The sequence below is a fragment of the Neoarthrinium moseri genome (assembly GCF_022829205.1).
Source record: "Neoarthrinium moseri strain CBS 164.80 chromosome Unknown scaffold24_Wmoseri_CBS_16480, whole genome shotgun sequence".
Taxonomy (NCBI): domain Eukaryota; kingdom Fungi; phylum Ascomycota; class Sordariomycetes; order Amphisphaeriales; family Apiosporaceae; genus Neoarthrinium; species Neoarthrinium moseri.
The window spans coordinates 432,380-458,118 of record NW_026055138.1 but is presented as its reverse complement, the minus strand read 5'-3'; the positions used below and the strand labels follow the sequence as shown (position 1 = coordinate 458,118).

Here is a 25,739-nt window from a genome sequence, read left to right as displayed (position 1 = left end):
ACCATTTGACAAATGAAGGATCTGGAAAAGGAGGCCTACAAAAATATATATGCTGCATGGAGTTGTGGGGAAGAAAACTTGGTCCTTCCCAAGACAATCTAAAGCAGGGTGCCGGTGTGGTTTAATATTCTTCCCTGGATGGAAGCCAAGAGCAGGGCCTCGTTCCTGCATGAATGTATTCTGGATACCACTTATCTGTAATGATTACCTAGGTAGTGGACCATCGTTGACTGCGTTGTCTCGATGGCTACTCTTTGGAATGAAGAACTTCTCAAACAGCAACCACAGCACAACAGTGTCGGAATTAAATAAGTTATTGATAAGTAAGAAGAGAAATGGCCATTATATTTGCCACCATTCGTTTCAATTGCCCCAAGGGCTCTAGGTGGCAAGGGCCCATGAGCTCTTTGAGCGTTTCTCATGACCGCCAATCTATTCCACTAGCTCTCCCAATGAGCTCAAAGGAGTACACATAGAGGTTAGTATCTATCAATCAAGAGCGGAATAAGAGGAACACCACCCATCCGCTGGGAAACCCTCCTATGGGAATTCACAGATTAATATCTGGGTGAAGATCCATTCAGGTCTTCACCGGCCTCAAAACTCACAATGCCACTCTTTCACCCGTGGCTATTCTCTCGCATAGGAGTTTCCTGGGTGTTACGGTAACTAATTATTCATTTGCTCTATATAGATCGCTGTTTATAGGAGCTGCATGAAAATATCGGAAATGCTACAACAGGTGATGGCAGCTAAGTTTATCAGGGGCTTATAGTCCACATTCTATCACTATCTCCTCGAGAAGCCCCAGACGTAGAAATGTTCGTCTGGAAAGGGGGTGGTTTCAGGGTGCTGCGTTGATTCTGGATGGGAACCGAGTTGGGAACCGAGTGGATGCAGGTACCAGCATTACTCCTCAAGCACAGTGCTTGACACAGTATAATTCATATCAAGCACTGTATCAGATGAACTCCAATTGATCACTTTCAGCCCTATGTGCTGTCAGCGACCTCCTCAATCACCTCTTTGTAAGAATATATCGCACTGGATATACGCTGGCAGCGAGACAAACCTGCCGAACCCCTGAATCTTCAACTTTGACTTACAACACTCTCCCTCTAGTACTCTAAGCCTGAGAAACTCAGGTTTCATTAACCTGTCAGCCAGACCAGTCATCGGACGTCAGTCCGCCATATCAGTACGAGCATACGCCGCCTTGGCGCATTATAAGAACCAGTCCCTCAATTCTATCGGATATCTTCGCCCGGGTACAGCAAAGTCTAGCCGTGATCTCGGCAAACATGTCGGCCTCGTCCACGGGTCTGCCGCAAGGTGTCGGCGATAATGGCGGCAGCGCCATCAGCGTAGACCCCGGCGAGTCTTCGTCCGCCTCGACGCCGCCGGTTAAGCGGGCTCGTGTGCTACTATCCTGCCACGCCTGCCGGGGTTCCAAGCTCAAGTGCGACCGGCAGGTGCCATGCGGTCAGTGCCTAAAGAAGGGCCGGCCTGAGGGATGTGCTTACGCGCCGCGGCCCAACAAACAGAAGCCGGCCAAGGGCATGGCGGCGCGGCTCAAGCGGCTGGAGGGCATGGTACGCGGGATGCTGGACGAGAACGGCGCCCCGCTCAGCAATAGCAACAGCGGTGGTCGCGGTCTAGAGCGGGCACATCAAAGCGAGGCGCCACTGGAGGCAGGCGGCCAGGTTGTAAGGGGGGATCGGGCTACCAGTTACGTGGGCGGGACACACTTCATGGCGATTCTAGAGGATGTAAGTGGGAGGCTTGAAGATTCATGCCTATTTGCTCACTGTTGCAACATGCTGACACGAGGCAGATTGACGAGCTGAAGAACTACTTCGAGTACCCCGAAGAGGAGGAGGCGGATGCGAACGGTGACCCCTACGAGCCGGCTGGGTCGCCCGAGTTTCTTCTGCTTTCCAAGAACGTGCCTCGAAACAGGGAAGAGCTGTTGGCTCTTTTACCGGAGAGGAGCGTAATAGATAGACTGATGATGCGTTATTTCAACTCCAACAGTCCCTCCCAGCGTATGTATCCTACACATGTATTCAGATAGCCACAACCTCCCGTGAACGCAGCGACTAATTGCAAAATCCAGATATCCTCCACAAGCCGACATTTAGTAAGGAATATCATCGATTCTGGCAGGACTCTTCGTCTGCCCCGTTACATTGGATCGCCATCCTGTTTATGGTCACCAGCCTGGGAGTTTTCTTCTCATCGTTTCAGGCCCCCCACGAACTAGAAGGAGATTCTCCTATGCCAGCCATGGACCGGTACAGAGTCTGCCGAGGGGCTGCCGGAACAGCTCTTATCTGGGGCAAATATTCACAACCTAATCAGCACACTCTCCAGGCTTTGATGCTATATGTGGAAGCAGACTTCCTGGTGAATCGCGAATCCCAGATGAACTGCTATCTACTCTCGTCGGTTCTCATCAGACTGATGTTGAAAATGGGACTTCATCGAGATCCGAGCAAGTTGCCCAACATATCTGCATACGACGGCGAGATGCGGCGACGGGCCTGGAACCTAGCCATTCAGATCGACCTGTTGGTAGCATTTCATCTTGGTCTGCCGGCCATGATTCACGGCATTGAGAGCGATACTGCGCTCCCGCGGAATCTACTGGACACGGATTTTCACGAAGATAGCAAGGAGTTGCCACTATCCAGGCCGACTTCAGACTACACACCCTTGACCTATCCGATCCACAAAGCTGCCATCTGCCGGGCCTTTGGTCTCGTCGCCCGTCAGGCCCATTCGCTTACCATACCGACATACGCAGAAATCATGAAGATAGATGCGATCATCGAGGAGACATACAGCAATGTGCCAGCGTTTATGAAGGTGAAGGCCATGGAAGAGAGTATCACAGACCCTCCAATGCAGATTATACAACGGTTCGGTCTCGCTAGCATTTACCAGAAGAGTCGATGCGTGCTACACCGGAAGTACATCACTGATCCTGTTCCCAAGAAAGAGCACGAATACTCCAGGAAGGCTTGCCTGTCGGCTGCGCTCAAGTTGCTCGAGTACCAGAGCACAATGTACGAGGCTTGCAAACCCGGGGCGATGCTCAGTCAAAATGGTTGGTTCATCTCGTCACTTGCCATTAATGATTTCTTGATGGCGGACATGGTCGTTGCTCTTATAATTCAGAGCAGCCAATACTCAGAGGTTGGTGGTAATTACGACTGGATTACCCAGGGAACGCCGACTCCGACGAAGGATGAGCTCTTGCAGATCCTGAGAAGGTCTCTTTTCGTCTGGCAACAAATGGCGACCAGGGTGCCTGATTGCAGAAAGGCATTCGAGCTCGTGGAAACTGTTGTTAGGAAGATCGAGGCGCAAATGGGCATAACACCAGTACCCATCCCGAGCGACGAGGGAACGAAATCAGCCAACGACGAGGCGACCTCGATGCAAGGACTGACCATGGCTACAAATGCCAACAGCAACGGCGAAGCCCCGGCGGGTATGGATGAGAGTGCCTCGTTCGATTTCGGAGAACCCTCATTCTTCAATAACCCAAGTTCGAATACAGTGAATAACGTGCGAGCCCCAGACGCTTCTTTGCTGAACATGCCGAGTGATTACGACTGGGTAAGTCTCCTTGGCCGTTTCAACAGCAGCAACGCCTGAGCTTATTGAAAAACTCTCTTGCAGAACCAGTTTGACAACTTCACGCGTGGTGGGCCCGACCGGTCGTTCCAGGTGCCGGATTCGTGGCTTGATAGAAATCCGCTGGATGACTTGGACTTCATCACCTCCACATCCTGGGATCCGACAGCACGAACGGGGTGATTATAGGCATAGCTTGCCTGATCGAGACGGATCCACAATGCATGGCAGCCCTAAAGGGAAACCCAGTCCTAGCGAGATCCGTGAAAACCTTCGTCGACGACACGTGGATGACCCTGAATAGCTGTACCACGGTAGGATGCAGGGGCGCGTTCGAAACGAGACCCGTGACTTGCGCGTCGAGTCCACTCCAGTATGTACTGCACTGCACGTAATCAGACAAATATTCCCCTCCGTGGCTCACGGCCATCGATCAACTCGTGTCCACTCCATAGTGAGGGTCTAGTATGCTGTTTCTCTACATCACATGGCCTCAGTGACGCCATCGCTTTCTGCGATGTCGGAGATGCACGGACTCGACTGAGTATGGTACCCAAGTTACACATAGCATTGAAGACGGAGACTATCGAAAATCCTCCATGGGGTAAGGCTTGGGTAGGGCGCAATTCGCGGGGAGCAGAGTTTCCCCAGCGGCAGAATCATTTGACCTCGTAAGGCCGTTATCTTCATTTGTTGACGGTTCGGAATGATTAATAGGGGATGCTCACCAGGATCTTATCTCTGGCCAGCGATATTGCAATCCTCAGCATGGAGAGTGGAGATCTTCAGCCACCACCAATGTTAAGCTCGTCCTAAGGCAGCTTTTGACCTGCCTGACGGATCAGAATCGCGGGGTACCCCGCGAGATCTGAGTGGTCGTGGCTGAAAGACACGCTCGAATTCCCTGTCAGGTCGCATACGTCCTGGGTGCTCTCGGTTGTGCTAGAGAATATTTTCCGAGCAACTGAGTCGTGACGCTTATTAGACAACCACACCGAAGCTTTTTGGAGAGCTCCGCGGAAATGCTCAATTTCGAGGAGGGGATTCCCTTGGCGCTGGATTGCATCGTGTAAATACTGTGGTTCTAGTGGATGACGGCATCGTACAGTTACAAACCTTTCCAGCCCAGCATTAGATACGTAATGAAACTCTTCTCTTGCGTGATATTGTCACCGCCATGCGTCGCAATGGAGGCTTCTCGCTGGTCGACGGGTCGCAGCCAAGGGAGGGTGAACAAGATGGGGCTAATGACCTTGGAGGCTTGGAGACAGACCTGCACCAGATGGAGCTCATTGCGCTGAACTGGGCAGCATGACCTCGAAAAAGAGAACCTTGAGAAGCTACACCAATTTGCAGGGCGGATCCAGGGTGCCGGGTCGGAACGAATAACCTTTAGGAGTTTAGACCGGCGCATTTGGAGGTGGTGGTCAACATGTCAACTGAGTCGCGTATCAGCATATGCCAGGGGTTGGCTCCGTCAACAACTTTGGCACAGAATCGCGACGGATAAAGGTCCGTGTCAAGGTGCGGCGCCGCCTGGGAGCTCAAGATGTACGAAAACGTTCCTCTATCTTGCTGGGTGTTGCTGGCTTGCCAGCCTCACCCGCATGCAAGATACGAATTCATCAGCCAGCATGCCACCGGGATTAGTAAGTGCACTGTAAGTGTGCGACCTAGTTTCCGGGAGATTGTCGAAGTCAGCTTCTTAGGAAACACGTGGTCAACGACACGGAGGCCATTCGGCCTAGCATCGGGTTTGCACCCCATCAGCAGGAGCCGCAACGCCTCCTTTGTCAACCCCGGTTGAAGCTGGCGCTGCTAGAATGAGGTGATTGCACATCATGAAGTAATGGGAAGTGAGCATCTCAAGCCACGGCTGAACTGGCGTCTGTTCGACCGTCGACGAGATGGCGACCTGCCTTCACAAATTTCAAGGGTGCCTCCAATAACTCGAGGGGCAGCACATACAAACTTGTTAGTGTGTCTCCAACCCCAGACCAAGAAGTTGGAGACTAGTCCCCTGGGATGGTGTAAGTAATGAATGAGATTAACTTATGCGATGCACGGAATGAATTTTCAACAGCTCGGAATGCTGATAAGGCTCGGAACGGTGATTGATGGTGAGCGTCGGTGTACGCCGCACTACTCTGTACTCCGACATGTATGTATGACTCAAGAAGATGCGAGGCTGGTGGTCAAGTTCTCTGCAGCATGGCTCTTGCTGCATCAAGTTAATTTCGTGGTGTCAAGACACGGATTATATTACTTGAGACCGCACGATGTTGCTGCGGCGGCCAGGCTCGGGGCCCACCGGTCAGAAAATTTCCTCTAGGCTCGACCACGATCTTTGTCTCCATGGCAGGCATGGGAAAAATGCAATCTACGATTGGAGGTCTAGTTCAGGTCAATTTCGATCCACGGTCCGTCGTAGGATAAGGGCAGAGGCCAGAGAGCCGCCGCAAAGCAGGTTGACGCAAAAACTCGTCGACTTGTGGCCACCAGCCGAGCCAACCGTGCGGCTTTCTGTTACATAATTCCTACCCAGTGCCGCCTTCCTATACCTGACCGGACGGCCAAGTGCATTTCATCATCCAGATCGGATGCTTTTTGCCCACCTGGACTAAACCCTGATTGAACTGCCTTGTTGTAATAAGTCTCGGATTTGCCTACCGAGCACGCGTATGTAGGTACCGTAGATGTTTGTTGTTCGTTGCGGTGGACTCGCCATACCTACCAACCTACCTAGACCTCGACGTCTACTTTCAACCCAACCTGACCAAGAACGGCTGTCTGTCGGCTACCATTACAGCTACTGTGACAGTTGGCAGTAACTACACTCGTCCTATCTGAGCACCAGTCGGCTCTCGCAATATTCTGCGTGCAGCCTCGGTCACTGCGACAGGGAATCGCTCGGCGATATATTACCGTGTTGGAACTGCGGCACCATCTGCCGGCGCGCGCTGAAGCAACCACCACACGTCACTCACCACCGCTCCACGAACCTGCGCTGGAGCGCTGCGTGCCACTGCAACACAGGCATTTAGGGTTTGGCTGGCGTGCGATCAGAGTGCGGCGCTCTCATCACGCACCGGCACGATCTCCTCGGCTATCAAGCGACCGGTCTACAAATCGGTTTCCTCACCGCTGAAAACCATCGGACTCTGTAGCCGATACTGGCACACGCACTGCTCAAGCAGGCCACCACTTTGGCTGCTACTTGCTATCACGTCGCCCGCTGACGTTCCCGATTGGCCCAAGCCAGGCTCGACCCCAGTGTGGATACTGCGACAAAACATATCAGCGTGTCCTTCCCGACTCATCAGGCCACTTCGCGGAGGAAGCATCTTGGAAAGTCAGGTCAGGTCAGATTCCCGGAGAGAAAAGGCTGCGTTCCCTTGCAAATCTCAGCATTCAAATTGCAAAGCACGCCAAGTTTCGACGGCGTTGGACCCTCCTCCCAAATTTGGTGGTGGCTAGTTGCGCCTTGTGGAAGCTTTTTAGGCCTTCCAAAAAAATCCCCGCCGAAGGATTTTCGCTCTTCTGGGCTGATAAGGCCAGCGACGGTTGACTCGATCCAGCCCTGCAGCATCGCTATCAGTTGAGGGTCTACGGAGTATAAACCCCTAGCTGACACGCGCCGTCGGCCCCCGGGTTTGCCAGGACCCTTTTGCACAACCCCCTGGTCATCAGGGTGCTCTTATTGGCATACTGGCCTGCGTGATCAGATACCGGCCTGCAGACAGCACATACCCGGCGGGAAATTTGATGTTTGCTTCCCCGTATCGTATCGTCTCGTTTCGATAGGCTGGAGTCAATTGGGAGAAGCCTTTCTGTCGCAGCGACCACCGGCTTCGCTTCTGATTGGCTGCTTCCCATCATTCATGCCCTGATTTGGTGTTGCGCCCCGGAGTGTCCCTGCCATCGTCCCAACGTCAAGCCGCCCAAACCGTCGTTCATAACAGCATCACCCGTTCGCGCCCCTCTACACCAGAGCAGCGGGATCTGATCTTTTCCCTATCTTCTCCTGCGCCCCTTCTCACATCCCGACGACGGAATCCGGCACCGTGCTGGTTTTAAAATAGCCATGCCTGCCGCACCCATACCTATCCGGACTGACCTGGTCTTCCGACCAGCGCCTTCAGCAGAACACACCAATGGTTCTCCCAAGACAGCCGTAACGCAGTCAAGACATAAACACACGCGATCATCGTACTCGGACTCGTCCCCTCTCATGTCCATGTCGAGGAATAATTCTCTGAGTTTCCGGCCTCTGAAGCGCTCAATGCCCTCGCCAGATAAGACTATTGCCGTTATCAATGCCAGCGGCCGCCAAGCAGCTTCATTAATCCGGATAGCCACTGCCGTTGGCTACAAGGTCCGCGCCCAGCTACGGAATTTGGAGGGCGTGATAGCGACCGAGGTTTCCACCAACCCCAATGTTACGGTTTTCGTGGGTGAGCTGTACCTACGGAAAAAGCCGAATGACGACCGAGACGTTACAGCAGGCGGCCATCTCCCGGGAATTCTCGTAAACCAGGACTTGATCTCCCAGGTATTCAATGGCGCGCACCTGGCCTTTATCAACACCACTTTCTATGGCAACGAAGTACAGATAGGCGAGGCAATTGCGGACACTGCCAAAAAGGCTCGGGTGCAGTACTTTATCTACTCTTCGATGCCTGATCACGCGGCCTACAACCCCGACTGGCCCTCGCTACCGCTTTGGTCAGACAAGCACAAAGTAGAGAACTACATACGACAGATTGGGCTCCCAGCTACCTTTGTTTACACAGGCATCTACAACAACAATTTCACATCGTTGCCTTACCCGCTGTTTTGCATGGAGCTTCAGTCTGATGGCTCCTTTGAATGGCAAGCTCCATTTCATCCGGATGTCAAACTGCCATGGCTCGACGCTGAACACGATGTTGGCCCCGCCATCTTGCAACTGTTCAAAGACGGGCCCGCCAAGTGGAATGGCAAACGTATCGCTTTAGCTTACGAACGCCTATCTCCCCTAGAGGCTTGCAAGGCTTTCGAGAAGGGACTTGGCATGCCTGTACGATACAAGAGGGGGCCTATCCAAGTCAAGTGCAAGATTCCTGAAGGCTACCGCGCCCAACTTGAGGCATTGGAGAAGCTCTTCTCGCCAGACATCGACGATCCGAAGAAACAGCCACCTTACTTCGGGGACAAGGCTTTGGAGGACAGCTGCCCGGACAGCGCGCTAGCGCTTTGGGAGGGCCCGAGGGGCCTGGAGGAGTATGCGGGAGAAATCTTCCCCCTCGAGGAAGAAGCAAATGGGAAAACCTGGATGTTCGACGACGAGGATGGTGAGGAATCAGCAGCGCAAGATGTGCCACCCTTGGAAGAGGACGAGCCTGATAGCGATGAGTCATTTGACGAAGGCCTTGTCATGAGAGGACTGAAAAGGGACGAAGAGCAATGGCTGGCGTAATGCGGCTGATCTTTTCCTCGAGATGTCGATATTTGTCCAGGAATTTCGACGACTAGGACTCGATGATGATCCACGGACAACCTCGCAATCTCGACGGCGAATGACACCACTGACGCTACTCGATCTGGCTTGCGATACCCAATAATGAGGCACTTCATGATGAAAAAAAAAGCATTTTCAAATACCAGGCAGGCATCGCGTTTGGTTTCCAATTCCCTCAAGCGATCTAGACATTTTCAACACTTGGGGGCATATTTAATAAAAGGGGTCATGGCCGGCGGAAGGCTTAGCATTTACACAAAACGGTCGGCGGCAGCATGCATTACATCACATCACATCATATCGCTCGGCCAACGGTCCGGCTACAGACATTGACTTTTTGTTCTCTATAGCGCGGTGTTGGGCAGCGCTTGGATTGGCGTTCAACGGCGGGGGGCAAATGAAGAAAAAGAAAATAATACGTCGAGACATGCAATAGTATCTCCAAGAGACAAGTAACAAACAAAACGAGGAGCTTGATGACCGACAGCATGTCGCCCCGGGCGTACTGAGGCATCGTTAGTTAACAAGAAAGAAGTTAAATAACACACTGTCCTTGATGCTGCAGAACATTCGTCGCTACTTTGATATTGAGATGTAATCCATTTATACTTGATTGTGGTTCTGACGACCCGGACTGCGACTCGGGTTGTACGCACACAAATAAGAGACAGCGACCTCCCAGGTCTTGACAAGCCCAAAAGTCTCACTACAAGCACTGTCTCAGTATTGTTTGGAGAGAGCGTGAGAGAAGTACCGTGCGTGATTGGGAACGAGAAACATAGCTGAGGGGACTAGACAACAGGTCAAGCGATTCTCGATAATAGTCGGAGTTCTGTTTGATTCATGGGCCTGGAGTAGGTATCGACGTGATCTAAGGACGGACCACTCCACCAAAGCCAGATCTTTGCATTCCACCAGAAAGCGTATCCATGACCCTAGCGATCTGATATGATCAAAAACATCTCGTAACCCAACCCGATTTTGAATTCCGCATGACGCCCGCCCTACACCCTTCTCTTCCTAAACGCCGTGAAAATTCAAGTAACACAACGCAAGCCGTGAGGTATCGTTCGTAAGCTGGTAAAACGTCGCAAGGAAATAACAGACCAAAACTCCGTGTGATTTGGCAGAGAAGCACAATGGCGAGCAGGTCAGATCAGGAGAGACCTCTTGATCGGCTGTGGCACGACACGACCGTTCAGTTCCACTTGATCGGCCGGCTTCTTGTATGTTGCTTTGCGTATCTTGTCGAGAAGGTGGCTGTGACTTGTGTTAGACGAGTGAGTCTGTTATATTGTACAGGGATGTTGTAAGTGTAGTAAATCAGCAGTGAGAGAAGCAGCTGCTACTTCTTTGAGGAGTACGCAGTGGGGAACGCCTGTGTTCAGTGTTGCTAGACAAAAGAAAGAGACGAACGAGATGGGGAGCAGGGGTAGTATATTTGGATGAGAAAAAGGGGGAAATAAGCATACTTGATAGGCAAATGGCCGCCACTCTCTTGCATCGCAAGAGTGACTTGGCTCAGCTCACGTTCTTTCGCCTCGTCACTAGCCTCCTTCTCATGTTCCTCATAGTGTCGGCGGATGAGCTCCTGTCCATCTTGATCGTTGGCGCCGCGAACGACATATTCGCAGTCTGGCTCTTCACATGACCAAGTATGATTCGGCCCTTTGGGCGTTATAGAAGGCAGAGGTTCGGCGTGGACGACCAAGCGAGCGAGGGGCTCTTTGTCACCACTGTCTTCATCGTCATCGTCGTCCAAGGATGTGACAGCGTCCGAGTCCACGTCATCATCGCCGTCGGCAAAGTACTGAGATGTTCTCGCAGACTTCTTGCGAGGGAAAGTGTCCGTTTCCATAGCCAAGATATCCTCATCATTGTCATCGTCGTCCCGTAAGCGTTTACTGCTGCCGCCGAGAGAAGGGCGTAGCACTGCCGCCTTGCCACTGGGGCGACCCCTGCGTGGCTGCTTCCCGCTTGTTTCCGGAGTTTGGCTTGCGCTTGCTGCAGTGCTCTTTCCATCCCGGGAGGATGCGTCGGGCATCCTTTGACGCCTTCTGATCTTGAGAATTTGCTCCTCAGTGATATGCTCGTATCTCGGCTTGATGTTTGCATTCTTCTTGGCCCATTTGTATAGTTCGCTGTCCTTCCACTCGGGACCTAGGCGCTGAGCAAGACCTCCGGCGTGGTACTGCATAATCTCGGCCTTGGCGGCATAGTTCGAGATACTCATGGCCAAGTAGAGCTTGGTGAGCCAGGCAGTATGGGGAATGGAATCTGGGTGTTTCTTCTGCTTCGCGCCCGTGTTGAAGGCATCAAGAGCCTTTTCTCGTTCATCATTCAATACGTCGATGACCGCAGAGAGAGCAGACTGTGGCTCTGCAGGTGTGTCTGAGGACTGCGCACCATTTTTGACTCTTGCAGGCAATGCCACCGGCTTACGGGCAAAGTCTTGCATGTCGATGTCTACCTGATCCGGAGATTCATCCTTTACCGACTTGGGGACTGATTTCTGCCGGGATTTGGCAGAGCGGGCACGTGAACCACGTTGATCGTCGCTGGAGGCCTCGGTCCGATCAGACTGTGCATTGGAAGTACCTCTCGTGCTCGGCACGGCTTTCCCCTTGCCTTTGGCGTCGCGACGCTCTGCCGAACTCGACTTCTGCCGCGTTGGATCCGCCTCGGGCAGCGCAGGCTCAGCAAATGTGACCTCTGCAGAAGGGTCCGGCTTCTTGCCCAATCTTTGCACAATGTCCTAGAATGCGGTGTCAGCCAACGACGGCGAGAGCAAGACCATGATCTGGGGCTCACAGGAAACTGTTTGCCCAGCCAAGCATGGAATCCCGTCCCCTTAGGAAATTGCGCAAGGAGAAAGCGCGCCTGGTCCTTGCATCTCTGGGTGACCTCTTCCTCGGTAGAGCCGTCGCCAACAGCAGCGGCGTAGCCGTAGAGGATGTCTCGTATAGGCAGTTGGGCGTCCTGGACATCCTGGACGTCGAACTTGCGCTTCTTTGCCTTTGGTCTGGCGGCCTTGAGGAGCTCGACCTGCTCGAGGTACAAATCGAGGATGGCGTAGTGCATAACAATGCCTTGGAACATGGTGCTGGCGATTGGTTCATATCTCTCGGAGGGCACGATCTCGAGGTGACAGCACTCGCCCTGGGCCCACAGCACGGGCATGCCGGTTTCCTCCTTGAGGCCGAAGGAGTAGGAATAAACCCTGGGCATCTCGATCCATACCAAGCGGGACCTGGTGTGACCTCTCATGACTGGACGCAGGTGCCGGTCAGTATCGGGCTTTTTTTTTTATGGCTGGACGGTCGGCAAAGGGTGTGGCGACGACAACTCACGCAGCTTGCTCTGGTCCGACTCGACGGCTAGCAGACCGCGAATCATGAAGGGGCCTTCGAGGTCTGCCTCGAGCAGGTTGGCCAATTGGCCATGGCGGTTGTAGACGGCGGCCTCGGTGAGCAGGAACAGCGGCCAATCGTTGGGGTGGACGTTGGCGGGAGCAGGACGGATGACCTGGGTTTCCTTGTAGTAGGTGAGAGCTTGCTCGTCGACGGTCGCGACGGTCGAGTTGGAAGCCGCCCGCCGGTGCCTTGTGCCTGCCATGATATGATACGGCGGCGGGGAGCGTACGGGATCGTGACAGAGGGGTACCTGACCGCAGTGCTATCTCCTGTCTGTAGATGCCTTGTACAGTAGGCGAGGGGGCGTCTAGTTGATCTCACATGGGACAGACCAGACTTGACTTGACCTGACCAGACCAGACGGCAGGAAGCTGTGACGTGAGGGTAGAGTTTGACTTGACTGTGGTGCGGTGGGACGGCACGGGGCCTAAAGAGACGGCATCTCGGTCGGGTTACAATTGTGGCCAGCGAGGGAGGGACTGGAAATGTGTAGTTATATATATATATATATATATATATTTAAAATAGGGTATGGTGTATGGTGTATGGTGTATGCAGTTAGTTGGTGGTCGTCTGCGGGCGGCCAACCACCAACCACCAACCAGCCCCAGTCGGCCAGTCGCGCGTTGCAAGCTCCCGCTTCCCCGTTCGGCTTCCAGAGGGACGCGACACTAGGACAATCGACATCCGACAATCGACAATCGACAATCGCGCATGTCCATTGGACGACGGCCCACTGCAAGGGGGAGGTGCACGTTATCGACCGAGGTCGCTGTACTTGGTGAGGAAGACGGCTTACTGGCTGCTTCGTGGAGGCGGGGTGGGCATGAAGGTACAGGTACTCCTTATCGAGCACAATCGATAAGTCAAGTTGCAGTACATAGTACAGTAACTTAGCTAGACGAGACTGGGACTGAGGTCCCCAAGCACCAAGGTTCTATTCTGGGCCTTCTCTGGCTTCTCTGGCTTCTCTGGCGTCTCTGGCGTCTCTGGCGCCTCTGGCTTCTCCACACCCCGCGAGCTGCAGGTGCCAAATCTCAGACCGGACGGGGGGCCCTCTGGGAAATTTTTATTTTCTGCCATTTTGGAGGGTCTCACCCCGATTGCGACGCCAAGGATCACCAGATCACCAGATCACCAGATAACCACCAACAGGCACGATCCCTCGTCGCAATTGTATTCATTCTGCGCGACCTCCAGGGCCCGCCCAGCAGCATTGGTTACTTACTTAGCTTCCACGCCCTACCTCTGCCTCGCCTCTGCTTCTGCTTGGTCCAGCTGCACCCAATGGTCTTGTCTCCCGCTCACCACCGTCCCGTCCTCGAATGAAAGCCGCCAGACTGTTTAAGAAGATGGCGGCCTCCACCCCCGTCCTGGACGGTGTATTCGGTACGCATGCTCCGATTGTCCCGTCTCAAGCGCATCTTGCACCGCCCGGGCCTTCGTTTTGCTGGCGACCGGCCGACTGAGTAGCTGACATTCTACCCCAGCCGTCAACAAGCCCGTGGGCATGAGCTCGGCCCAGGTCATTCGAGACTGCCAGCAGCAGTTCAACCCTTCGGGCTTCTTCAAGCCCATGATCGACCAGCAGCGCGCCGACCGAGAATCAGAGTCGAAAAACCAGAAGAAGAAGCGCCGCTTCGGCAAGAACGACATCAGGGTCAAGATGGGCCACGGCGGCACCCTCGACCCCCTGGCCACCGGCGCCCTCATCCTCGGCGTCGGCCGCGGCACCAAGTCGCTGCAGTCCTTCCTCGACTGCACCAAGACCTACGAGACCATCGTGCTGTTCGGCGCCAGCACCGACACCTACGATCGCGTCGGCAAGGTTCTTAAGAAGACGGCCTACGAGCACATCACCCGCCCCATGGTCGAGGAGGCCCTCAACGGCTTCCGCGGCACGCTGCAGCAGATGCCCCCCCTATACTCCGCCCTCAAGATGGAGGGCAAGCCGCTGTACGAGTACGCCCGCGAAGGTAAGCCCATCCCGCGCGAGATCGCCACGCGTGAGGTCAACGTGACCGAGCTCGAGCTGCTCGAGTGGTACGACCCCGGCACCCACGACCACCGCTGGCCCGCCGAGGACGCCACCACCTTCGAGCGCAACTTTGCCGAGCAGGTTTGGAAGATCGAGAAGGACCAGTTGACCAAGGAGAAGCGCACGCCCGAGGAGGAAGAGGAGGAGAAGAAGGCCCTCGAGAGACACGAGAGGTTCAAGCAGAAGGCCGACGAGAACGTCGACGCCCTGGTCTACGACAAGGTCAACAAGCGCAAGAAGCACTCGGCCAAGGAGCCGCCCCTCATGTCCGGAGCCCTCGGCGAGCACCCGCCCGTGAAGCAGGAGGGCGGCAGGGGCTCGAACCTCATCCCCCCGCCCCACGACCCCAACACGCCTCCGCCCTGGGACGACAAGGGGCCCCCGGCCGCCAGGATACGCATGACCGTGACGTCGGGCTTCTACGTCCGGAGTTTCTGCCACGACCTCGGCGTCAAGGTCGGCTCGTCCGCCATGATGGCCGAGCTCTGCCGTAGCCGCCAGGGCGACTTTGTGCTCGGCACGCCAAACTGCATCGAGTTCTCCGAGTTCGCCAAGGGCGAGGAGACGTGGGCCCCCTTGGTCAAGGACGCCCTGGACCAGTGGAACAGCAAGCCCAAGCCCGACCTCCCGCAACAGGCCCCGGGCCGCGCACGGCCGGTGTGGTCGCCCAACCGCGCACAGAAGTCCATCGAGAGCCCCTCGTCACCCAGGAAGCGCAAGGCCTCGGAAGAGCCGGCCGGCACCAAGCCGCTGTCGCCCAAGAGGAAGAAGTCTGCCTCCCCCAAGGCGAGCAAGCCCGCCGCTGAGACGGCGGGGGAGGAGGAGGAGTGGAACGGCATTGCCGACGACGATGCTCCAGCTTCGGCGGCCAAGTCGGCCTAAAAGGGAGTGTGGTAACTGGAATGCTTGAAGGTGCTTGTTATTCGGCATATAGAGATATACAGGCAGAACACACAGAGACACTTGTGCATTAGCTCGGCGTTGGGCAGCGGCATGGTCTGATTTGGAAGGCACATGGCTGGTTGGATGGACACTAGATTCCCCCCATATAAACCGGCAAACATTGATGCAATTTGAGCCAAGTTCACATATCATGACTTATCATGCGTGAAAGACCCCGTCTTGTACATTGGTATGATCTTTCATTAACATTAAGTTGTAATATGGCTGGCCAGCATTGCAGAGCAGCCCTCGAGGTTTGGCCCACTCAAGGAGTCGAGACACTGATAAAATACATATATAGATTGTACACGAGGCCGGCTCCCGAGCCGGCCTCAGTCACGTCATCAGAGAACCTCTTTCCTTACCTCCCCAGTCCCCAGAATCGGCTAGGTACACGGGTATAATACACACACATACACACGCGCGCGCACGAATACACACACGAGAGAGACTTTCCCCCCCTCTCTCTCTCTAGAACTTGCCCAGCAGCAGGTTGCCGACCATCTCGCGGCCCGTGACCCAGGTGGTGCGCCACAGGGTGGGGAAGTCGAGGGTGGAGCTGAGGCCGTCGGCGAAGCCAAAGAACAGCATGGGGGGGATCCAGCCGCGGGCGTACTCGAGGGCGAAGCAGCCCTGGTCGGGCATCTTGTACTGCTTGACGGTGCCGCGGCGCAGGTGGTGGACGGAGCCGGGCGGGTAGACCTCGGCCTCGTACGCGCCGGGCGTGTACGCCCACTGCTCGCCCGTCAGGATGTGGAAGTAGTCGTCGGCCGTGTGCCGCCCCGTGTGGCCCTCGGTCCCGATCGGCGTCCCGAAGATGATCAGGTACTCTGTGACGCCTGCGACGCGGGGGAAGAAAGGGGCCGTGTTAGCCACATCGCGGTCCAGTCTGGGCAAGGGAAGGGAACGGTGGGGAGGAGGATGCAGGGTGATATATTCAGCCACGGGTGTGCTTGGGAGATCAGAAGGAAGGCAACGGAAATATCAACACGGGGTTTGTTTGCGCAATTCAGTAAAGAATAATACTTTACATCCGAAAATGTTTCGTCATATCAAAGGCAACACCCGTGGCTTGTTTTTGCTGTCTTTCATGTGTAGGAAATTTGCGATTGTCCAGACACATGTGTGTGAAGTGAGACGGGGTATTTTTATATACGTACTGGCATGGATGATGTACATGGCGCCCATGGCACCGCCGGCGTTGTTGAAGATGTACTCCTCGTCCAGGTTGATGTACTTGGGGTGCATCTGGTGCAGCTCGGCGGTGATGTAGCGCACGATCTCGCGCGTGTTGTTGCCATGGGCGGCGATGCCGCGCTTGGCCAGGTCGTGCAGGTGGTCCGTCTTCAGGATGTAGAAGGACTCGAGGTTCTGCTCGAGAAGGTAGAAGACCGGGGACAGCAGGCCGACCAGGACGGCCAGGAGGGTTAGCAACCGCGCCATGATGAGCGAGCGACAAGTGGGCAGACAAGCTTGTCCGGACAAGAGTAGATAAAGGAGAGAAATCACTCGGTGGGCAGACGTATTTATTTATTTATGGGGGATCTTTCTTGGGAGTTGAGAGCCTGCGAAAGGGGGCCCTCAATTGCGGCAGTAATTTGTGTGATTTGCTGGGCGGTCAGAGAAAAACAACAAAAAACTCGGCACCCGATTTACCGGGTCAGTCGATCATTACTCATCCATGGCGTTCCGTGTGTCCAACTACGGTTGAGTTTTGTACCGTACCGTACCGTACTGTGCTGGGCTGACGGTTGGACGGGGGCTCTCTGGGGCTGACAGGCGGCAATGGGCGGATGGATGCCCCACGGCCGGCCAGGGGTCCGCGACCTGTGCGACCCTGAAAAGAAACGATCGGAGGTTGCAACACCTGGAACGCCGACCTGGACGACGTCCTAGCGCCAATCCCGCCCTTCCACTGCAGGAAAACGACCGGGGAGCTCAGCTGGGTGGAAAGGCTGCCCGCAAAAAAAAAGTGACAACGGTGCAGCCGCCATCGTCGACATCACAGCACATCACATCACCTACGCCCGCTCCTCGCAACGAACGAGAAACCCCCGGCAACATGGCGCACACAATCGCCGTTCCCGGCCAGCTGCTGGGTCCTGCGGACCAGTACGTCGCCGGCGCCGGCACGCACATCCACGAGTCCAACCTGTACTCGTCGCTGCTGGGCACCGTCGCCGTCGTCCAGCCCGAGAAGGCCCCCGGCCCCGCCAAGCGCCTCACCAAGATCTCTGCGCTGCAGACGCCCGCCACCCTGCCCACCATCTCCGTCTCCCGGACGGGCATCTCGGAGAGGCGCGAGGTCCTGCCCGAGGTCGGCAACACGGTCCTGTGCCGCGTCACCAGGATCCAGCCGCGCCAGGCCACCGTCGCCATCCTGGTCGTCGGCGAGACGGTGCTCGAGGCCGAGTGGCAGGGCGTCATCCGCGTCCAGGACGTCCGCGCCACCGAGAAGGACAGGGTCAAGATCTACGAGAGCTTCCGGCCGGGAGACATTGTGCGGGCACACGTGGTGAGTTTGGAATGAATCGTCGGGGTCGGCGGCCAGGGCCGAGGGCCTGACACCTCCACGCTGTTGCACGCCAGCCAGCTAACATATGTGGTCACCCTAGATATCGCTGGGCGACCAGGCCAACTACTATCTCTCGACGGCGAGCAACGAGCTGGGCGTCATCATGGCCATGAGCGAGGCCGGGAATGTCATGTACCCGGTGAGCTGGAAGGAGTACAGAGATGCAGAGACGGGCCTCAGCGAGAGCCGCAAGGTCGCGAAGCCTTTCTGAGCTGCAGGCGCTGCTGAGATGGCGCTAGATATGGCGCCCTCGTAAGCCCATACTTACATACGGCTGTGGGTATTTCATGGGAGTACCAGTCGATTTGCCATACATACCGGGCCATGGCACTCATCACAGGCGTTCCTTCGCTCTGCTGAAGGTCATTGTGGCCAGGCGAATTGATCGGTATGAGATGGCCAGACGCCTTCAGTTCAGAGCATGACGACTCTGAGGTGGTCCCCGTCAGACGCCGCCCTAGGAATTGAGTGACCCGGAAGAGAGGGACGCAGCACATTAGCTGCGGCAATACCAGTCCACCACGCAGCGGTGAAGGTCGGCAGCATCCAACCTCCAACCCGATCAGACATGCAGCAGGAGACTGCCGCCAAGAAGCCTGGGGAGATGAACCAATTCGAGAAAGATTGGTGTGTCTTGGTCTGGCACCGGCTGCCGTCTAGGCTATTTTGTTGCCTTACTGAATCCGATGTTTGACAGCTCCCTCCGCCTGGACGCTACTGGAAGTAGACGCCCACCTGCTCTTTATGTGACACCAGACGGCCGGCACAAACTTGCGCAATAGGTAGACTGACATGAATCTCAATCGACCAAGTCCACGTTACACACTAAATTGACGGTTGATGCCACCAAGGGGGAGGGGAACCACATGCAGTGTCTGCTTTACTCGTCGGAAATTTGATGACTTGTCCAGGGAAGGCCAGGACACGCGAGCAACGGTCAACCCGCCAGCCCGCCCGGTGCTGCGCCCCGTGTCTTTGGCTAACCCCCGCCACCCACAAATAGCACATGCCCTGCGCCAGTAGGGGTCCCGGGATTCAAAGACACAGCCGCCACCCTGTCCCCCAGACGCAGTATGGCTTCCAGGGAACGAACCCCGGCCTGGGTTAAGGTTGTCGATGGCTGGCGTAGGATTATTTGAATTGTCCCAGCCCAGCGGATTTTTGCTTTCGTTGCGGCATCCTCCCGGACTTTGAGAATTTTGACCTTGACGTCGAGAGTGACCCTCTGATCGAGCGATCAGTAATTGAGGAAACCCCAGCAGTCGAAAAACGAGCACAAAGACCCGGGACACGGGCGTTTACATCATACATCTCATCTGCCTAGGAATCCGTACTAGGACTAAGGTCACATACACGTCCACCTCGATCGCGGCCACTCTTGCACCTGCCTGCCGCATGACCACAACCACCTGACCTCACTGCCGACTGTACCGACGACGACGACGACGACGACGACGAGCCCATGGCCTTGGGCATTGATGTGCGCACCATGACGGCGAACACCACTACACCACAGCCCGACTCCTCGCCCTGCTGCCCAAGCTGCGGCGTTGCTCTGCTGTCCCTGGCCGAGTCGGGCGACCCGACCGCGGCCCTGCTCGCCGCCCAGAAGACCATCGCCGACCTCCAGGCCCAGGTCCGGCTCCTGAACCAGAAGGCCGCCGCCGCCGTCGACCGCTGGGCCGACTACGAGGACGAGCTCAGCCGCCTGCGCGCCGCCAGCACCTCGACCGCAGCGACCACCAACAACACCGCAGCGAAGCGCACGAGCACGCCGCCGCCCTCCCAGGGCACCAGCATCCCCGCCAGCAGCCCGCGCACCAGCTTCCTCAGCACCGGCGCCAACCGCATCAGCCAGATGCTCAGCCCGCGCAAGTCGACACCCAACCTCTCGGCGGCGTCCCGTGCCTCGGCCTCCTCGCCGTCCCTGCCGCTGCCGGGCGCCCCCGGCGCAAACGGCACGGCCACCACCGCCAATATCAACAACATCACCGGCCTGCCCAGCCCGGCGCCCAGCACCGACGACCTGCTGAGCGCGCTGTCGCGGGAGCAGAGCCTGCGGCGGGCGGCCGAGGGCCGGCTGGACGAGACGTCGCGCGAGGTCGAGGAGCTGAGCGCGACGCTGTTCGAGCAGGCCAACGAGATGGTGGCCACGGAGCGCAAGGCCCGTGCCCGCCTCGAGGAGCGCGTCGGCGTGCTCGAGCGCCGCGACGAGGAGAAGCGCGGCCGCCTAGACCGCCTCGAGGTCGCCATGAGCCGCATCGATCGCGTCGGCCGCCTGCTGGACGACCGGGACCGGGATGGCGACTGAGAAGGAGAAAAGTGAACAGCAAATTCATGAGAGACAGGGGAGACGCAAAAAGACATGGCGCACGAGAACGGATGTCGCCAACCCAACCGACATCGGCCTCCCACGATGGGGATGAATGGCTAGCCGATATTTTCTGTCGGCCGCTTCGCAAACAGGGTCATGACGGCTATCTGATTGATGATCATGAATGAACATTACGAGAGCGCCTCCGTCGCGATGGAGGGTACGAGCTTGTTTTCTCGCCATTGCGACGTTCACGCCCAGGTCACACCACCCAGGGGTATACAGGAACGACAGCAGGAGCTAGGACGAGCAAGACGTGGGTCCTTCCACCCGCCCTACGGCTCCCGAGTCTCTGGTTGCACGATATCAGGGCAGCGGAGCACGGAGTGAGGGTTGGCTCCCAGGCTTATATGAAACGAGGGGGGTTTTCCCTTCGCTTTTTGAGAGATGTGTTTGTTTTGTCTTTACGAGCATAGCAAGGCCCGGTGTTCTGATGCATAGACAAGGGGTGCCTCAGCGGGTGTGGTTCTTTCATTCACTTCCTGCGCCAGCTCAGGACAGCATGCTGGATGGATTACCCTGGCAGAGACGCGCGCGAGGAATGGGTTGCATTCTACGGACAGGGACAAACGGGCAGGGCCATGGCCATGGATAGGGTTTACGGATTGGGCATATATACCACGTTTAATGATTGATGACGAGAGTTTGGACATCTCGAATTGCCAGTAACGAGGGTTGGCGCAGCAAAGTCATTATGCTAGTGGACGTAGGAGATTCCAGTCCAGTGACAGGGTGTTTTGCATCAAGAAACTTCATCATGAAATCGGCACTGAGGCTGCTGCCCCTGAATGGTGTAATTTTTTTGCTCTGATTTGTATCTTCAGACCCGCTTGCTGCGGCCATGCTTTGATCTACCACCATACAGTAGACGCCTAAGGAGGTATATAGCGATAACAAGGGGGGGAATACCCGAAGTCGCTTTCGATATCTCGGATCCCTGAGCGTTTTCCTTCCATTTCTACCGAATGCAAGCCCGCCGGATGATAAAAAAGCGCTATAACGATGGAAATACTTGCTTTTTCGGTTCCGAGTCCTCAACGCCTTTCCATCAGAGGGCATCCGCAGAGTCCAGCGTTCCGGTCGCCTGCAGCTGGCAACGTTGCGGTCTCTCAGTTGCCTTCCCCAAGTCCGGGGGAGATTTCGGGAGAGCACTTTGTCACCAGGGGCGCATCTTCTGAGACCGTCTGAGCGAAGCCAGGTATCCTATCCTTCAGGTATGCTGCACTGTTTGTAAGTACACAGTAGACCAAGGTTCCCGCTTGTGATTTACAAGCCAGGGATCGGGAGATTTAACGTCGAGCGGAGAGATACTCGGCCGCACGATCCCAGACCTTGCGGTCATCTGACGAGACCTGCTCATCGCCGAGCTTCTTCACACCCGCATGAACGGCATCATAGAACGCAAAAGCGACTTGAAGGTCCTTAAAGAAGTCGGTTGCAAACGGCACAAACTTTCCTGGAAAATCGTTGCGCTTGGCCTGCTTTTGCTCCGGGGTATCAGTGGGTTGTATGTCGTCGAGCAGTGTCTTGACAGCAATACCCAGACCCACATCGGTGTCGTTCAAGAACGGGAGTCTGAGAAAGGACGTTAGACATAAGTATGCGGTAGTCTCTATACGATTTCTTACCTCTGGGCGATGTCCAGATAGTCCTCCCGCTCCTTCTTGCTCTCGGCGTGGAGTAGCATTGACGCCACAATGGCCTCGACGAGGTCGCGGTTGACTTCTCGAATCGACGAGCTCAGAGAGCGGTAGTGGAGGAAGTTCTTGCTCAAAGGTCCTGTGTAGCCGTTGGCCTCATGGTGAAGCTTCAACAAGATGGCGCAGCGGCTGATCAGTAACAAGCTTGCCTTGTCGTCATCGCTACCGTTCATCGGCAATCCATTAAGCTCCGGGTGTTGGTTGCGAGCGTTCAGCAAGTTGAACCTAATCAACTCGAATGCCAAAAGAACGGCTTCCGCCAGGCTGTCATTGGGATGTTCCTTGACCATCGGCGCAATGGCGTCCAGGGAAGCCGCCAAGGCCTCACCCCAGGCTGTCAGGCAATGGTTCTGGTCGACATATCCGCGCAGATGCAGGAACCTCCAAACGACTACGGATGTGACCAGATCTGTGGAGTCGATGCCCTTGATCTTCTCCTTGCTTACGGTCGCTCTAGCGAAGTCCGCATTCTTCAAGGCATCCACCTCGAACAAAATGGACCCGTACTTGGCATCAGGGAAAAACTGTTTGACGGTACTCTCCTGTACATTCCAGGTTCGAACCTGGTCTAGCGTTCGGTTGGTTGCCGTACGACCCTCAATAGTGTGCGAATAAGTATCGTCGTACCAGACCTTGGCATAGATGGGCTTGAACTGGATGCCTCTGTGAAGGCGAGGTAGTACCAGCCTGATGGCCTGCTCTCGGAGGGGCATGAGCTGGGTTGTGACAAGCTTCTTGTACTCTTCGGACTTGACTCCGTCCAACGTGGGAGGGATGACGATCTGCCCATGGGTAATCCAACCCGGCAGACGGCCGCTAATCAAGCCGGTGTTGAGATAGTGGAACAACTCTGCGGGAAGCTGGTAACCTAGGTATTCGTAGTTGTCGTGTGTTAGAGTCTCGAAGTTGTGAACCTTGATCTCGCCAGATTCGGCAATGTAGATGAAGTGATCGATCATCAAACGGGCCTTCTGGTACTTGTTCTTCCAGCTAGGGTCTCTGGACTGCAGGATGTCGCTGAACGAGGCGCACGCAGTCGCAACAGATTTCTCCGAAGTACGCAGCATGTTGACGGCATCGGTCAGGATATGAGGCTGTCTCGTGTTGATAGTGCTGTCCTGTAGGGGCGGGAAGGCAGGCAAGAATGAGTTTCCAATCATGAGCAGCGCGTCAATGAACATGGACTCGCTGCAGCCCTGTCTCTGGATGAGGGTCTTCTTGGACACGACACGGAAGTTGCCGGCCTCCCAGTCAATGGACTTGATGACATAGTCCTTGACGGGGTAGAGCAGCAGCTCTTGGGAGCCCATGACTGCGGAGCACTGCTCGGAGTCGGTCATGTCGAAGTGGGCCAGCTGTAGGCAGTAGGTTAGCTTGATATGAGAGAGAGCGTGGTGAGCCCGCGGGATGCTTACCTGTGCAGAAGCATTGAAGGGTGGTACAAGAAAGTGAAGGTTCCGCTTCTTCAGTATGGCCTGGAGGAGAGGGTAGAGGTTCTGAACCGGGTACGCCTTCCTGTCCTGACCAAAGGTGCTCACTGCGAGGTTGGCCTCGCCTCTGAAGTAGAGATTCCAAGCTTCATCGGTCTTGATGTTGGCTGCCTTGCCGCGCTGGACTGCGATCTCGTCCTGTCCTACAACCGTCTGGCCATTGAAGACGAAGAAGGGCGTGGTTCGGTTCTGGGCCCAGCTGTCCAGATCAGCCTCGATGTGCGTCTCGATGCCGGTGAGCCCACCGAGCGCGGGGAGGAGGGGCTCATGGGTGGGGGGGATGTCGAGGAACAGCTGCAGGTAGTAGGAAGCGTCGACGGCGATGGCGGTGTCCTCGAGCTGCGAAACCTCGGCGGTCTGAGCCTGTTCGTTGATCCAGGTGTCTTCCTGCAGGGCTGCGTGTCACGGTCAGGTCAGCTAGCTGCACGAAAAGCGCAGCCAGGCACGGGCAAGGGCAAGCTCACAAGGCATGCTGGGCAGCTTTGGGGGGTCTCGATCCGGCTGGCGGCGCCTCGGGAGAGTGGACGGGAGAGCTGACGACGTCGGCGACAAAGGCAGGTCAAAACGAATGTTTAGAGGGGGGGAAGCGCCGGCCAACTTGACTTGCCGCTCGCCACAAATGCCAGACGGAGCAGCGAAGCCCAATATAAGCGCGACCGGGGGGTGGAGGCCAGCCGGTGATGCGGCAGTGTGCGGAATTGGTGTTTCTCGCGGCGGGAGGCAGGTGAGGTGAAGTGGTGCCTCAGTTGCGAGAGATGCGCCAACGACCTCAGGTTGATTGATGGACTGGATCGACTGGATCCCGGACCCTGGACAATGGCCGCTGGATGCTGGCGGTTTGGGGCCAAGCTGGGCCAAGCTGGGCCAAAGCTGGAGCTGCTGCCAACCAAAGTACCCAGGTACCTAACTAGCAGGCCTAGGTAAGGTACTGCGCCTAGCTGAGTTTAGCCACCAGCGAACCCCGGGCTCTGATCACTCCCCCCAAACCCCCAAACCCCCAAAACCCCCAAGCCCGTTCCTGGCGAGCCACCACGCACTGCCACAGGTCCAGGTCCAGGACCAGTTTCCAAGCTTCGCAGGGGGAGGCCGCTCCACACGCTAGAGAACAAAGAAAAAGAGACACCAGAAGAATCGACATGTTTGCAGTCCGGGTGTCTCCTGTCTCTAGGTGATCCAGCCCGCCCCTGTTGGTCAGCAATCCATGGTATCGAGAGGAGGGTTTGCCCCCAACAGTCCGTTCCTGAACGCAGCGGCATTCGTGGCCCCTTTGCAGACATGAGATGCATGCTCTCATAGTGCTAGCTTCATTGCAGAATACTTGAGCTATCACGTTCAAGACACAACATACTTGGCCCTCGTCACGCTTACACAACTGGGCTGATTGCCCATTCAAGGGTCATACAGTGACAGTAGACCACTGATCTCACACCTAGACAAAAAGATAGCATCAAGAAGGACGTATAGAAATTACACAAAAGAAAAGCTTGAATCCACTGCACCTCGTCAGGAGAGACAATACTATACACATCTCCGATGCGGGGAATCGAACCCCGGGCTTGACGGGTCATTTTCATGAGAGCGTCAAATGTTAGCCACTACACCACATCGGATTATACTTTGGGATACAGTCAAACAAACACCATGTAGCCGTTCTCTCACGGTACTTGGGTTGGCAACGAGGCCTACGTCCGAGGGAGAACCGTCGTTAGCGTGTGCCATGCTAGGTAAAAGAGGAGAGCGGGCTTTTGTATAGCCATGTGAGATCTCTATTGCATGCAGATGCCTGACCAGGCAAGCTGTGTACAAGAACACCGCGCAACCGCTCTCGAATGCGAAAAGAAATCGCTTCACTTGAGTTCTCAGCTGGGTGTGTCTGAGGTAGCTTCACATTTGATTCCCAATGAGAGGAGGGCAAAAGAGGGATGCAAAAAGGAACGCTGGGCAACCAACACCACAAGAGAGCAAGCATTGGATGGCGTCGATGCGCAAAAAGAGAATCATTGATCCGAGGCGGGCTCGATCCGCCGACCTTCAGTGTGTTAGACTGACGTGATAACCAACTACA

At 55.7% G+C, this 25,739-nt stretch overlaps 8 protein-coding genes across 8 annotated transcripts; 5 read left to right on the top strand and 3 right to left on the bottom strand.

Annotated features, from left to right (window-relative positions):
* Window positions 1–1,301: 1,301 nt before the first annotated feature.
* JN550_006788 (uncharacterized protein) lies at window positions 1,302–3,825 on the top strand (the record flags this gene model as incomplete). The annotated part of the gene is made up of 4 exons (XM_049318566.1): window positions 1,302–1,769; window positions 1,835–2,045; window positions 2,117–3,624; window positions 3,688–3,825. 4 exons carry the CDS (start codon window positions 1,302–1,304, stop codon window positions 3,823–3,825), a joined length of 2,325 nt encoding a protein of 774 aa, XP_049171357.1.
* A 3,901-nt stretch (window positions 3,826–7,726) lies between these two features.
* JN550_006787 (uncharacterized protein) lies at window positions 7,727–9,100 on the top strand (the record flags this gene model as incomplete). The annotated part of the gene is made up of 1 exon (XM_049318565.1): window positions 7,727–9,100. One exon carries the CDS (start codon window positions 7,727–7,729, stop codon window positions 9,098–9,100), a length of 1,374 nt encoding a protein of 457 aa, XP_049171356.1.
* Window positions 9,101–10,293: 1,193 nt separating this feature from the next.
* JN550_006786 (uncharacterized protein) lies at window positions 10,294–12,757 on the bottom strand (the record flags this gene model as incomplete). The annotated part of the gene is made up of 4 exons (XM_049318564.1): window positions 10,294–10,402; window positions 10,615–11,897; window positions 11,954–12,411; window positions 12,493–12,757. 4 exons carry the CDS (start codon window positions 12,755–12,757, stop codon window positions 10,294–10,296), a joined length of 2,115 nt encoding a protein of 704 aa, XP_049171355.1.
* Window positions 12,758–13,907: 1,150 nt separating this feature from the next.
* JN550_006785 (uncharacterized protein) lies at window positions 13,908–15,475 on the top strand (the record flags this gene model as incomplete). The annotated part of the gene is made up of 2 exons (XM_049318563.1): window positions 13,908–13,944; window positions 14,046–15,475. The coding sequence occupies 2 exons, from the start codon at window positions 13,908–13,910 to the stop codon at window positions 15,473–15,475; spliced, it is 1,467 nt and encodes a 488-aa protein (XP_049171354.1).
* Window positions 15,476–16,006: 531 nt separating this feature from the next.
* On the bottom strand, window positions 16,007–16,978 carry JN550_006784 (uncharacterized protein; the record flags this gene model as incomplete). Its single annotated transcript, XM_049318561.1, has 2 exons — window positions 16,007–16,374; window positions 16,696–16,978. 2 exons carry the CDS (start codon window positions 16,976–16,978, stop codon window positions 16,007–16,009), a joined length of 651 nt encoding a protein of 216 aa, XP_049171353.1.
* A 619-nt stretch (window positions 16,979–17,597) lies between these two features.
* JN550_006783 (uncharacterized protein) lies at window positions 17,598–18,321 on the top strand (the record flags this gene model as incomplete). Its single annotated transcript, XM_049318560.1, has 2 exons — window positions 17,598–18,050; window positions 18,151–18,321. The coding sequence occupies 2 exons, from the start codon at window positions 17,598–17,600 to the stop codon at window positions 18,319–18,321; spliced, it is 624 nt and encodes a 207-aa protein (XP_049171352.1).
* A 1,251-nt stretch (window positions 18,322–19,572) lies between these two features.
* On the top strand, window positions 19,573–20,421 carry JN550_006782 (uncharacterized protein; the record flags this gene model as incomplete). Its single annotated transcript, XM_049318559.1, has 1 exon — window positions 19,573–20,421. The coding sequence occupies one exon, from the start codon at window positions 19,573–19,575 to the stop codon at window positions 20,419–20,421; it is 849 nt and encodes a 282-aa protein (XP_049171351.1).
* A 1,352-nt stretch (window positions 20,422–21,773) lies between these two features.
* JN550_006781 (uncharacterized protein) lies at window positions 21,774–24,145 on the bottom strand (the record flags this gene model as incomplete). Its single annotated transcript, XM_049318558.1, has 4 exons — window positions 21,774–22,059; window positions 22,113–23,539; window positions 23,600–24,069; window positions 24,139–24,145. The coding sequence occupies 4 exons, from the start codon at window positions 24,143–24,145 to the stop codon at window positions 21,774–21,776; spliced, it is 2,190 nt and encodes a 729-aa protein (XP_049171350.1).
* Window positions 24,146–25,739: the final 1,594 nt, after the last annotated feature.